At 39.6% G+C, this 14,604-nt stretch overlaps 1 protein-coding gene across 4 annotated transcripts in view; it reads left to right on the top strand.

The window, feature by feature from the left end:
* Nucleotides 1-530: 530 nt before the first annotated feature.
* Nucleotides 531-14,604, top strand: part of mctp1b (multiple C2 domains, transmembrane 1b) — a 58,884-nt gene continuing 44,810 nt past the window's right edge. For all 4 annotated transcript variants that reach the window (XM_047373618.1, XM_047373617.1, XM_047373616.1 and 1 more), the window contains exon 1: nt 531-1,210. In XM_047373618.1, coding sequence (XP_047229574.1) covers nt 710-1,210 — 501 coding nt within the window. In that variant the 5' untranslated portion in view covers nt 531-709. The remainder of the gene's footprint in view (nt 1,211-14,604) is intronic.

Here is a 14,604-nt window from a genome sequence, read left to right as displayed (position 1 = left end):
TTAAGGCCCAGTTTTATAGTTTATCTGCAAAAAAAAAAAAAGCTGATTTAGGGTTTAGTCACTCTATAAAGTGTTTAATACCTGTAATGGTCCCAAAGACTGCGCTGGATCCTGGAATAGGTTTCTGTAGTGGAAATGTATGGAAGCAAATCGTTACCATATTTCAAATGAAAAAGCATTTTCAGAAGTGCTTTTTCATTTTAAGAATGTGGCTGCATTGTTTGACTCAATAATCCTATTTGCATTTTAATTTTCTTCTTCAAGACTGCTCATTCTTTCACTTAATTAAAATGAAAAAGAAAAAGACATTTGAGATTTATTTTTCAAAATGTACCCCAGCAAATAGATACCAAAATTCAATTTGAAATGTAAAATTTGAAAATGAAAAAGCATTTCCAGAAATGCTTTTTCATTTTCCATACCATATTTCGTTTGAAATATGGTAACGATTTGCTTCCAGAAAAACGCGCCTAAAATCAGTTTAACGGCGCCGTGTTCTCCCCTCCCTCTGCAGATTGTGACAAGTAAGAAGCTACTTGGGTGAGAAGAGTGGTTGTACTCTAGTGACAGATCAGCTCTGCAGCTAACGATGTCCAGCCTGCGCATCCGTGTTTCAGAGGGTTTCTCTCGGTGTAGTGCGATTTTTGTTTTTTTACAGGTTGTGTGAGTTGGCAGAGCAGCAGCGCCTGTCGGAGCTTTGAGCGGGAGGATGGAGGGAAGCGAAGGGGAAGAGAACGAAAGCTCTTCGGTGTGGAAACAGTTTAAAGCCAAAGCTAAGCCGCTGCTCAGTCCCAAGCTGGGTGGCCGAGAGCCGGAGGAGCAGAGCAAGCGGAGCATGTGGATGTTCAAGAAGACGAAGCGGAAGGAGAACGTTGCTCTGGACCGCATTATTTCCTCCTCGCAGCCCGACCTGCTCTTCTCCTCCAAGGTGGACGTGAAGCCGCAGGAGGTTCCGCTCTGCGACAAAGCGACCGGGAGCGGCTCCCTTCTCGGTCGGGAGAAGCTGCACTCGTCCATCAAGCGGACGTCCGTCGGTGCGAGCAAACCCACGGTGGCTCAGCTGGTTCAGTCCCACCACAAGAGCTCCTCGCTGGGGTCTGCATGCTTGGAGAGGCTGACGGAGCCTCCAAGCGGCAGCCGCGGGGGCGACGCCGCCACAGCGGAGGCGGCAGCGGTGGAAACAGTGCTGGAGAGGAAGCATGAGCAGGCGGTAAGTCCTGATACGGTCGGGTTAGGATCTGTTCGGTCAGGTTTGTGGATGTTCAGACACCTGATTTTACTGGAAGTTTCACTGGGTGAAGTTAAGTGTAAATGGGTGAAACCATGTTTCCAGGAAGTAGGAAACAAGCTACAACTAAACCTGTAATATAAATTAAATATAGTTGACTAAAAAACAGAACACTACTACGTCATTTTATGATTAATTTCAAAGTAGGAGACTGCAGCTGATAACTTTATACAGTTATTTATTGATTACCTCAGTGTTCAGACTGAGAACAGTTAGAAAATGAGTTGACTGATTGATCATTCATCTGTCTGAACAACAAAGCAGAACAGTAAATAGTAGATCTGAAGGATTTACTGACATGTCAGTTCAGCTGCAAAGATTTTAAATATTTTCAGATCAAATTAAATGTTTTTGTCATATTGTAAACTAAATTACAACAGATTTCTCTGGGGTGTATAATTATGTTAAAAACGTCATGTATAAAACACCAAACAGTCTTATTATATAAGTGCAATAATAAAAAAAATCCATAATTTAGCAGCAGTTTGTCATTTTTACAGATTGAGGCAGAAAGCTTGGTAGCAGTGTGGTTGGTTTTGCTTTTAGTGTAGTGATACCGATTCCCTGATGGACGCAGTTAAAAAGTTAATGGAGAAGGTGTGAGGTGTCTCTGACAATATTCTACTGTAAAGGAACCTGGATAGAGGGGGTAGGATCTGTCTCAGGACACTCCAATGATCTTTTCAGCTGAGGAGTATCTTGAGGAGTATCTTTCAGTTTCCTCAGAAAGTGCAATCTCTGCTGGGCCAGTTTCACCATCCCAGTGGTGTTCATTGGCCAGGTGATGACATCAAATATCAAATATCTGCTCTTTAAGGAAGTTCATTTTATCCATTCTCTCCACTGCATCAGCAACATGTTCCTAGATTGTGACCTCTGGAAAGTTGATGATTATCTCCTTTGTCTTGTCCACACTGAATATAAGGTTGCTGTAGGCCTGTTGTACACCAGGCATATAGCAGTTTGACTTGATCCCTGTACATGTATTCATTATTCCGACAAGTGAGTCCCACAACTTTGGTATCATTCATAGATTTAATGAGTAGAATTTTCTCATGTGCGGATAGAGTTTTATGTTAGTGTGAAGAGCAGTGGACTGAGCACAGAACCTTGAGGGACCCCAGTACATTAATGGAATTGGAGGTCTTCATATCAGTGCAGACTCACTGTGGTTTCTCAGGAAGAAAGTTCAGAATCCAGAAAAGTAACAGTGTTCCGGCTGAGCAGGAGGTGTTTCTCTCTTAGTTTTAATTATGGATTTAAACTCTGAACTAAAATCAGTGGATGATTCTGCGATAGGTGGCTTTTTTTGTCTAGATGAGTGACTACTTTGCGTAGGCTGGTAGATATAACATCCCATGTTGGGAGTTTAAGGTAATAGTATTTGTAGAGGCATTACAGGCCTGAGTCTTATTAAACTATGATGGAAAACAAAAGGTTCGGACTGATGCATAGACTATTATTGATTAGGAAGGAATTAATAAGGAACTACTGAGTACAGATCCTTAAGTGAACTGTACTCAACAGTAAAGATTTTATAGTTTAGACCTATGTGTTATTTTCTGTCTCTATTTACAACATTTACTAAACACTCTTTCACTAGCAAAGACCTGTGCAATGTGAGCTTACTGATTAAGTCAACATTAAAGGAGAGAGGGTGAGGGTAAAAGTAGATAGGAAGGTTGAGCTCTATGGGGAGTTTCAAGATTAAAGACTAAGAAGAATGAGACTCAGATAGTCTTTTATCACAGTAGGCAAATGATCTGGCCAACTCAATAATCCTCAAGTTGTCCCTGAATGTAATTAAGGTAATGAAATGGGTCTTATCAGGGATGTAGGTGCAGCAGGTCTCATTCAAGAGAGCGCAAACTCCCCCAACACCAACACCATCCTGTTCTTCAACACCACAGTTCGAAGAGTTGTGACTTCTGTGGAAAGTCCTGTAAGAGATTTTGTGGTTGCATTAACAAACAGTCCCAGTTGATAATCTATAGTTTCCAGTCTCAAGGTGTTTTTCTCTGCCTACCCAGGGGAACAAACTCATTCAAATCTTCAGTCCATCTGTCCAATGCGTGAATTCATTAGGCACGTCAGAGCCCCACACACTGTCATGTGGCTTCACATGGATGAGTTCTCTCTTACTCCTATTTAGGGAAGGTTGAACTGAAATGACATAAGTGTGATCAGTGATATAAACAGGTGCACAAACACCACTCCAACTTGGAGGCAACTGCAAATAAATGGCAATTCCAGTGAAATCCATCTATTGCATAAGTGCCCTTTAGACCATGGACCTTTCCCCCTGGTTCAGCTTGGTGGAAAGAATAATAGCAAGTCGTGTTACAGATGCTCATTGGAATAGTCCCCACTGGGATGGAACCGGTACCTAAAATACAATTAGAAAACTGGGAACCTGCAAGAAGCTCAACATAGTTGGACACGAGTTGTAACATTGAGCTGCTTAAACTCTGTAAAATCACAGTTGTAAAATGTTACATTACATATTACCACGCAGAAACTGGTACTGACACCAGAAATGCTGTTTCTGATAAAACACTCATCCCTTGGTGCTGGTACTGGTCTAGCTGTCAACCTTGGCTGGTTGGAAGAGATAGGAAGTTCAGTGCATACATAACAACCAGAAATGTTCCTGGACTTGGTTACAATTATTTGCATATTGGTACCAGCTGTTAGTCTCATACAAGTAATTTATATCTTGTATAAACATTCCATGGAAATCTTCATTTATCCATCTCTTTAATTTCTGGAAATCATGAGATTGTGGAAATGTCTGGCATATTATTAACACAATTAGGGCACACATGTTTCAACAACATTTTTCCTTTAGATTTACTTATTAGTCTCTCTCACCCCTAAGGGCTAGGAAGGATCATTGGTTTCTTCACTGACGTTGAGACAAAGCATCCACTAGATGGCGACAACCCCTTTGTAGTCAGACTTTATCATCTTCTAGCCTGTGTGTGGAAAGACTGACAGGCTCACCTTTTTACAGTGTGCTTTGTATAAGTAGCCCTTTCTTGGATTTTCACAGCAGTAGGAGTTGTCAGTAACACTTGGAATGGACCCTCCCACTTTGGATCAAACCACATTTCCTTCTTAATGGTCTAAATCAGCATCCAGTCACCTTCTTTCACATCACCAGGAACCTGTAGGGCGTCAGAAACATCATTTGGCAGATTATTAACATTTTGTATGTCTCTAGACTGTAATGTCTTCCTCATGTAGTCTGCTAACATCGCATCTTGTTGTGGATCTTTTAGGTCTCTTTGTAGATCAGGGATATAATAAGGTCTGCCATGTATGATTTCAAAAGGTGTTAGTCCACCCTGAGCTGATGGGGTTATTCTCGTATTAAGTTTTACTATGTCTAAACATTCAGCCCAATTTCTTTTATGACTTTGTTAACAAAATGTGTTCCATTATCACTATAAATCCTTCTTGGAATTCCAGATATGGGTATTATGTATTTACATAGCCCCTTTTGCCACTGTTATGTTGGACCATTTGTTTGCTACTACACACCCCAGTATGGTCTGCTACCACAACTCCCAGCAGGAATTGCAGCTGATAGGAAGGGGCGTCGCAGCTCTGATGTCACAGTGGACTATATAACAAATATGATGCCTCTCCCCTTTGCTTTTCACGCTCGAAACCGAGACCGGTTACCTTCTGGAGAAGAGACTCACACGTGGGTTTTCATTCATTCTCCCCACTGGCCAAACTCATGAAAGAGGTTCCTGGAATAAGAAGACCAGGAAACTTTACTTTACCAATCGAAGACGTGGATTTAACACGTGATCAAAAAACCCACGGAGGTTTTTGAGTTAGTTACGGATGCGTAACTGCTCCCCTTGCCAAAGAGGACAATAACAAGTAATCCCGTTTTGTTTTATTTCTATTAGAAATAGCCTGGGCAGGATAGAGTAGGATTTTAGGGCGATTTAGAATCGCCACTTATAGTCCAATGTGTTCTAAGTTGTATGGGCATGCAATGTCTTATTGAAACTTTGATTGCTATTGGACTCTGAAAGCCGCCGCGCTTTGAAGCTGTGCGTGTCTAACGGTGTTTTTGAACATATGAGCGCAGACTCAGGTGAACTTAAAGTTGGACTGCTAGAACCTCATGGTGAAAACTCACTATTCCGGGTCCTACAGCTTTTACAGCGGTTTTGGGGTCTGTAATAATAATGGGTACTGATAAAAGTTGGCCTGTCACCATGCCATTGGCTGACCTCACTAGAAACTGGTTATGAGATCGTCATAATCCTAAATTATTTCTGAGTATCGTTCTACACGCTCCAGTGTCACATAAGAAAACAACAGGTTCATTGTTCACCATCAAAGTCACTTCAGGTTTTTTGTTCTTATCCATGTATGCTGCAGCAATGTCATTTCTATCATTTCTTCATCTTCATCATGAGTATTATCTATAGTGTCCCCTCTATCATCTAGTCATGGTTGACTGGGGTGCCCATTTGGACCGTTTCTAGCCCAATGACAATGCTGTCCACAAGCCCAGCATGCATCATCTCTTCCGTCACCTCCCCCTCTCACTTGGCTCCGTCCAGGCCCCCTAAGGCCTCCTCTTCCTCTGAAACTTCCTCCCATTCTACCACTCCCCCTACTTACTGGTCCTGCATAAAATATCTCATCTTCTGCATAAAAGGTATCAGTAGGGGGTTGTTTTTTCTTTCCACTGACCACCTTTTCAGCATGCATTGCCCAGTTCTGCCAACTGGTAACCGAGCAGGTGGGTAGATCAATATTATGTTTTGTGACCCAGTTACGAATCTCAGGTAAAGCATTTGCCTGGAGGGCATTTTTGAGCTGCTGTTGATAGGGACTGTTATCAGCATTATCAATGTTGCAGTCCACTATTACATTTAAACAGTTGTTCCATTGTTATTCTGTACTCAATGATTGGCTGTTCTATTTTCTGTTTAGTCTGGTTAATGATGGTATAATCTGCTCTCTGTTTAAACTCTCGGTACGCATTTTCCCATTTTGAGAGTTGCTTTTTTTCTATCAAAAACTGTTTTTATTAATTTATATTAGCGCTATATATTTGTATCCTATTTAGTCTAGTTTATTATTATTATTATTATTCGGACTCTGCTCTAGTTATTATATATATCAAAACAGAATTCCTCAACGGGCCCCCAACATCTCTGTTAGGTATTATTTAGTCAACTCAGAGGTAAGAACGATACAGTCATAGTTACTTGTGACAAGGGTAGCCCACTTTGCAGTGAAACTACAAAGTTTTGACACCCTATCTCTTTATTTATATACACAGTTCAACAGACAGTTCAGACAGGGTGTATGTGTGTGAGACGGAAAGGAGGCTGGTTCACACAGAGATAACAATGATCTCACACACACAGGGAGGAAGGCATAGTGCAGGTGCCTTCCAACCCAAGGTTTTTACATGAGTGATAACAAGTTTTTGCACCCATCCAACAGTCCCTCCTTTTATCACAAGTAAAAACATTTAATATAAAAACGAGTAAGAAAAATACTTTGTATGAGCGAAAACCCACGGACGGTAAACAGATTATATTTTGTGGGAAATACTCATACGGCCCCGCCGCCCTCGGCGACCATTAAAAGTTAAATGTTGATTAATACTTGAAATCATAAAAATAAAATAATGATACTTGAAATCATAAAAATAAAAGAATAATACTTGAAATCATAAAAATAAAAGAATAATACTTGAAATCATAAAAATAAAAGAATAATACTTGAAATCATAAAAATAAAAGAATAATACTTGAAATCATAAAAATAAAAGAATTAAAAAATCTGCCCTGTTTATGTCATCATTGTACTTTTTCTCATTTCACTTAAGCAACAACTTCTTCCGATTTTCTGCTGTAAGGTTATTTTATGAAATACAATGTATGAGTACACTCAGGCTTTTGATGTGATTTATTTACAACATGTCATCATAATCGTCCCCTTCATTTTCGTGCATTTCTACCTGGTTCAGTGTTGCATATGCCACCATGAACAATACCAGAAATTCTGTAGGAATGGATGTGCGTCATGTTCTTCCGTCAGTGTTCTGAGATGGGTCCCGTCTGATGTCCATCTCTTCTGGTTCGGTATCACCTCCTGTGGATCCTGCTTTAGATAGAGAAAGAGTCCTGCTACCAGAATTAAGCTCAGGCTTATCAGTCCTGTCCACAAGTTACAGAGAGCCATTTTATAATTGGGCGCAGATCAGCTGTTTTCTTCACCGGTTTGAGACGCTGGGCCATCTTTGAACCCGGACTTCCTCTGCTACCCCGTCGGTTGATCTGGCTCCTGTAATGGCAAAACTGGCTTACAGTGGCTTTTATGGATCCAGGAAGGCCTCTCTGCTATTTTCAGAGCTGTGGGCGTTGTCAGGAGTATTTGAAACGGCCCTTTCCACCAAGGAGTGCTCCAATCCTTCCGGTGGAGTGTCTTAATCAGGACCAGGTCTCCAGGCCTCATTCTGTGGGATAGGAGCAGAGATTATCGGCAGACCACTGGACATTTGTTCTTCTTTTGTCTGCAACATTTTATTCATCCACTCAGCTAATGAAGGTTCCTGTTGTGCTTTCTCTATTTCATTCATGTCAGAGGGCAGAGAAAACGGTCTGCCATGTACTATTTCTTTGAGAATACAAATTCACATCAGCAACTTGGTGTCACGTGATCTCAGGCTCAGAACACAGTGGGTGGAGTTATTCAATGATGTACAGTAGGTGGCAAATGGAGTAAGACCAGTTTGATTTGGAGTTATTCTCATCCATAATTTAACCAGGGATAGGCATCCGGGCCATGGCCTCCCTGTTTCTTCCATTGTTTTCCTTAATCTTTAACTGAAACCCTAATGCTTTAGAACTTAGTTCTATTAATTTATTTACAAAATGAGTTCCATTATCTGACCTTATAATCTGTGGGATACCATATGTGGGGAAGAAATGTGTCACTAGGTTCATCTATAACAACTAGGCAATATTTCTTCCCCCGTGTTTGCAACAAATTATGCATGATCTGCAAAAATGATTTGCATAGTCAGAAATATTTATAGTGTAGCATTAATGCTTTACCAGATGTGACATATTCCCCCCTTGACACGTGGGTCTTCCCAATGTGTCACTGTAGCCGCTGTGTTGTATAAATATTTTGGGAGGATTGGTTTATCTTCTATCTGATAGATGTCATCTTTTTTCTGTGCTCCTCTCTTTAGCCAGGCCTTTATTTCTGTCTTGGTTGCTGACTGTTGGGCGTCTTTCAGCACGTCCGTGTCTATAAATAGCAGATCTGACATTTTCTCTTTAATAGGTTGAAATGAGTTAGTTCTGTCCCTGATGATGTTTTAAAACCTCTATTTTGCCAAATCTTAGCATGGTGATGTACTGATCCGAAAACGTATTGGCTGTCTGTGTATATAGTAAGTATTTGTCCCTCATGTAATTCACATGCTCTTACTACAGCATATAATTCTGCTGTTTGGGCTGAGCATGTATTGGGTAGAGATTTAGCTTCTATTATCCTATCGATGGTTGTTATTGCATAACCAACTCTATTCTTTCCATATTCATCTTTAGATGCTGAGCCATCTACAAACACAACACATGAATCTGGTATAAGGGTTTGAGAAATGTCTTGTCTGGGTTTGGTGTCTTCTTCAACTTTTGCTTTATAAGAATGTGGTTTTCCATCTTCTGCAGTAGGTATTAGAGTACTTGGATTTAAAGGGCACATCTTTTTAGAGTTATGTTTGGCTGTGATAATAATAGCGATGTCAGTGTGATATGTCTTGCATGTAGCGTCAGGTGCTTCTTTTAATATTCCTGACTTCAACATATCTTGTATTACTGGCTTAGTACCTTCTTCAGCTTCTGGCTTTAAGGGGTATTGACGAACTAATGGCCTTTTTTCAGATATTAGTTTTAACCTTGTATGGTGGGAACCCCTTTATAAGCCCTACATCAGTTGATGATTGGGACCATAGTTCAGGTGGGACAGCAGATAGGGCAGGATGCATGTTGCTCTCTTTGCTCTCAGCTAAGCCCTGTATTTGTCCCTCTGCCTCATCTAAATGTGTCCTTGGATGGACTTTGACTGTCCACCCTAGAGTGAGCTTCCAGATTCCTGTATTAGGATCTACCTTTGACAGTGTCAGTGCTGTTCCTGCAGAGGTTTAAAGTCTCTGTTTTTCCAAATTCTTATTATTCTTTTTTATCATATTTTATAAAGTAAGTCCTTATTACATTTAAAAATGAGATCACTATTTTTGGTAGTTGCTATTATTATAAATAATGCTTGGTTTAGTTCTTATTAAAAATAAAAAATAAAAACTCACTCACTGATGAACACAAAAAAATGAAGGGCATATTATATCTTATAATCTTAGTTTATCTTACCCAGTTTTATAGATACAACATACAGTTTCAGTCAGCTTTGTATTTAGTTCAAGTAACTAAAGTTTGTTTCAATTAACTCACGTTTTCTCTATTTCAGTCCAGTCCAGTAATTCTGTTAAGGTTAATTTCATCTTATGTTAAGTTTGAGTCTAATTCAATCATTTTGAACCTGACTGGAAAAAGTCTAAACATCTGTTAAAATCTTTTTGTTTTACCATAGAGAACTGACCTAATATTATTATGGTATGTTGAGGACTCTAATTTTTACATAACATGAAACAGACATTTATTTCACAAAAACAGAAAGTCAAACACAGACATTTGGCCACATGAAAGTTTAAATAACCTGTTTGTAAAAGAATTAGGAAAAATTCAAGACGGGTCTATGAACTTTCCTATGGTTATCAGTATTTTTAATACAGGTAGAACCTTTGCCATCTTTAAATGATTTTTCGAAAAAGATTCTGGAAACCTTATTAAGATATAAGTTTGGCAAAGATAATCAGAACATCAGACCTTTATTAGCGCTTTTAAGGTCCCTCAAAGATGCATTACAATGAAATCAGTCATTCCCATTCACACACATTCACACACTACTTACTTATTTTTCTGTCAGAGTAATTTTTATTTGCAAAAATTTGAACATAATTTGACTTCTATTATTCTTAAAATGCACATTGTTTCCTCATAACCCCTTTTGTTTCCACTAGGTCTGTTTTGAACGCTTCAATTCTTTTTTTTTTTTATTCACCAAGAATCAATAAGGTGGTCTTAGTGGGTCCACCTTAAAGGTGTTGTCTGTTGGGTGTCATGTTATCATTGTCAGGTCAGTGAGGTTCATAAGTCAGTCAGAACCTTGGTCATTTGTTCTGTGCACATAATGTTTCATAGATCCAGCCTATGATTAATCAGCAAAACGTCCACCTATAGGAGAAAAAATGATTGTTAATGAATGAGCTGCATTTCCTAGGAACACTGTCTTCCTCCTGGATGAGCATCACCTGTTGAAAAACTTTCATCATTGTTTGTTTCACATATTCAATCACATCTTTATATTATACCAGTAGGTGAAGTTGTTAGTATCTCATGTAGACTGACATATACTGTTGCATTTGGAGAGGATCTCAGATTAAATAAACATAGTTAGAGCTTCAATCCAGGTTCATTTTGTGTCTGCAGACTTTAGCCAATTTTTCTTTTCTTTCTTTTTTTTTTTTATACATAAAGAGCAAGATTCAAAACATTTTCAAAAGGCAGATTGTGGCAGAATGTAGACAAAACTGCTTATTGATTGACAAAATAACATTCAAGCACACAATCACCATATTAAAAGGCTCTACTTCTAGAGAATCACTAAACTTCTGAGGTCCGGTTTTGGCCCGCGGACCTTGAGTTTGACACATGCAGAGGTAGAGTTACAATTTTTTTCAGACCTTTCAGCAGAGACAGGCTTCTGCTGTTTGCAGAAGTTTTATCTTTGTTTTCAGACAGCTGCATCTCTTTGTCAAGGTCGTTTCACAGAGCTGAAATTTAACTTCTCTCAAAGAGGAAAAATCAAGAATGCACACAATCTGAGCCAAATATGGAATTATTTCCCTGTAAAATGAATCTTTTGCATTTTATCATGATATTGTTGGTAGTATAACACCATAGAATGATTTTTAAAGCACCTGTTTCTCACTAATGCTTGCCTACAAAATCTTTTACTCTCAGATTACTTCTTTAACAACATTCTGTTCTCTCTTCTCTAGTCATTGTTCACTGGGTTGTCCAGTTGGACAGTTTCCATGTTGTCCACATTGTCACCTCCTCTTTTAACTTCTTTTACCACGTCCTCTAAAACCACCTCTTAGTCTTTATAATCTAACCTGGGATGGGTGGCGGTCCGCCCCCCCCCTTTATTTGTTTTCAGTTAAACTGAAAGTTTTTTCCTGTGCTTTTCTTAAGGCCTCAGTATTATGGCTATGTCAGTTAAAAGCTGCTCTTATTGTTGTTTTTTTAATTCATCTTTTTGTTTTAATCTGTTTATCAACTGTGTGCACTCAGGGACTGAAAAGTCCCCTTTGAAATTATAATCTGGCAAGGTTTTTTATTGTCTCTTGAATCTTTTGAATGCATAATCTCCAGTTTAAGATCCCCGTGTAGTTTTAGGATTTCAGTGATAATTAAGTTACCTGAAAATCCGTATTTTTATGCCATCGTGTACATATTTCTGTTAAATCAGAGCTTTTTCTCTGTTCTTTCCCCATTGTTCTTTGTTATTTTTCTCTTTTTAGTTTTCATTATTGCTAATTTTAGATCCCCTTGTAATTTTAAGACATCCTTTGTATCTAATTTGCCCAAAAACCCATGTTTTTTATTTTTTATTCCATCTATGACAGATCATACCTGCTCCTTTTACATAGTTCTCCATAAACTTTACCTCCCCTTCTAAGTCAATTAGTTTACTTTGTTTCTTCCCCATTATGTTTTATGTTAGTTTAATTATAGTATAAATGTCCCAGATAAAAGGTCACTGGCATGAGACTTATGGAGAGGACATTAACACGGCCTTCTACTGCGACTAATTCGCAGCGGTGTTAATTTTCTGGAATGAAATCCGACCTGAATCTCCAAAGTCACCAGTACGTAGTTTTAATCTGGGCAAAAGAAAACACAGGACTAGCAGAATCCTGCTATGATTCTATTAAAATGCTTAGTCCTCCATACACACACAACACAGTCACACAGTTAGTTTCAGGTACCTTGTAATTTTTCTAAGTTAACTTGGTGTTATTTTATGAGCTCAATTTACTCCGTTCTTTTTACTTGTATAGCGCTTATTCTATTCCCTCGCAGGGGAATAACCCTTAGTCGTTTTATTTGGCCCCCTTCTTGGCGGGGCCCTACCTTAATTTGTCACTATTCCTTTCACGGTGGAATAAAACCATCCGAATGCAGCGTCCTTACCGGCGACGCACTACCAACGACTTTTAAGTACTTTTCTTCTTTTATTTATATAGCGCTTACTCTATTCCCTCCCAGGAGAATAATCCTCAGTCGTTTTCTTTAATCCCCTTCACGGCGGAATTGTACCAAATTTGTCACTATTCCTTTCACGGTGGAATAAAACCATCCTAATGCAGCGTCCTTACCGGCGACGCACTACCAACGACTGTTAAGTACTTTTCCTATGAACTGTATTTTAAAACTGTCTCACCTCGGAGTTGACTTCTTGGTGACTCTCTGGACCCTGTGAGAGTCACCCCGCGCAGAGGAAGGCTATAACCCACTGGCCAGGTGTGAATTCACACACACCGGGACTTTCAGCCACTCCGGCTAAAGGAGGCTGTGCAGCGGTGCTTCGCTCGACGTCAGGCTTCCCCCACGGATCCCAGAGTCACTGTTAAAGCAAAGAGAAATAAGGTTATTGAATTAATCCGGCTTCGAAGGACCAATAAATGTTAGGTATTATTTAGTCAACTCAGAGGTAAGAACGATACAGTCATAGTTACTTGTGACAAGGGTAGCCCACTTTGCAGTGAAACTACAAAGTTTTGACACCCTATCTCTTTATTTATATACACAGTTCAACAGACAGTTCAGACAGGGTGTATGTGTGTGAGACGGAAAGGAGGCTGGTTCACACAGAGATAACAATGATCTCACACACACAGGGAGGAAGGCATAGTGCAGGTGCCTTCCAACCCAAGGTTTTTACATGAGTGATAACAAGTTTTTGCACCCATCCAACAATCTCCCAGAAAACAGGCTTCTAGATCAAACACCTAGTTTTGATAATGTTTTCTGCATTGAATTTTACTCTTGGAGAGTGCAGGGGTTTTAGACTGAGATTTGATGGCACTTAATATCCAAATCAGAATACCCCACAACACATCTCAGCTGTCAACAACTTTATGTTAACACCGGCAAGGTTTCGGGTTGTCGGCTGAGTGAATCATGTGATTCTGCATTCATACACACCCCCCTGTTTATTATTAGGCCTCTTTAAAAACTGCTATTTATATTTTTTATTTATTTAGCGCTAACGCCAAGCTTACCGGCTTGCATATTTCTTTTTATATACTTAGGTGGTTCTGGCTTACCTGTGCGTTCATTCACACTGTCTGTCGGAATGCATTGATCCACATCCCGGGTGCCTGTCGGTCAATTCGGCGGTTACCAACACAGAATTCACTGTGCAGGATTTTCGTTCTCCAGATGTTCTGGAGGCTGCGCAGACTGAAACACCACACGCAACCCAGGGACACGGGCGTGAGATTTCTAGCGCTCCAGCTCGAAGGACCAAGAAAATGTTAGAGTTAGAAAGCTGATAAACACAAACAAGTGTATAAATAAGACACAAGTGAACCAAGTAAGTTTGACTTGTAAGGGTGAGACAGTCCTCTGCCAGAACAACGACTTCCTTCTCACAAAGAGAAAATCCTTGCACCAGCCTTTTATTTACAACTCACCTTACAAGCAAAAAAACGGGAATTGGTTCAGCCAATTCTTACAGAGATTTCAACTTAAAATGTAGTCATTCCCATATATGGTATAAGCTTGTCATGTCCAGAGAGTGATGCACTCCAGACCGCATTCCTTAACCTTCCACAAACACTTTTTCACACTAAAAAAGCAATCATAGGAATTAGAAATCATCTTAACTATAGTAGAACTTCAGACATAAACATGATTTAAACTAAACAATGATAACTTGTATACATTTTCCCAACACAGGTCATATCGAGAGACGAGGAGGGTATGTGGGATGAAAGGAAGGTTTAAAGAAATGAAAAGGACCAATGGGATGAAATGCACTGTAAAGATGAATGAGGAGGATGAGAGAGATGAAAAAGGTTGTAAACAGGGACAAGTAGGATGAAAAGGGGTGGTAAACAGGAATGATGATGA

This window comes from Girardinichthys multiradiatus, chromosome 8 (genome assembly GCF_021462225.1).
Source record: "Girardinichthys multiradiatus isolate DD_20200921_A chromosome 8, DD_fGirMul_XY1, whole genome shotgun sequence".
In the NCBI taxonomy this organism is placed as follows: domain Eukaryota; kingdom Metazoa; phylum Chordata; class Actinopteri; order Cyprinodontiformes; family Goodeidae; genus Girardinichthys; species Girardinichthys multiradiatus.
This window is presented reverse-complemented; position numbering and strand designations above follow the sequence as displayed.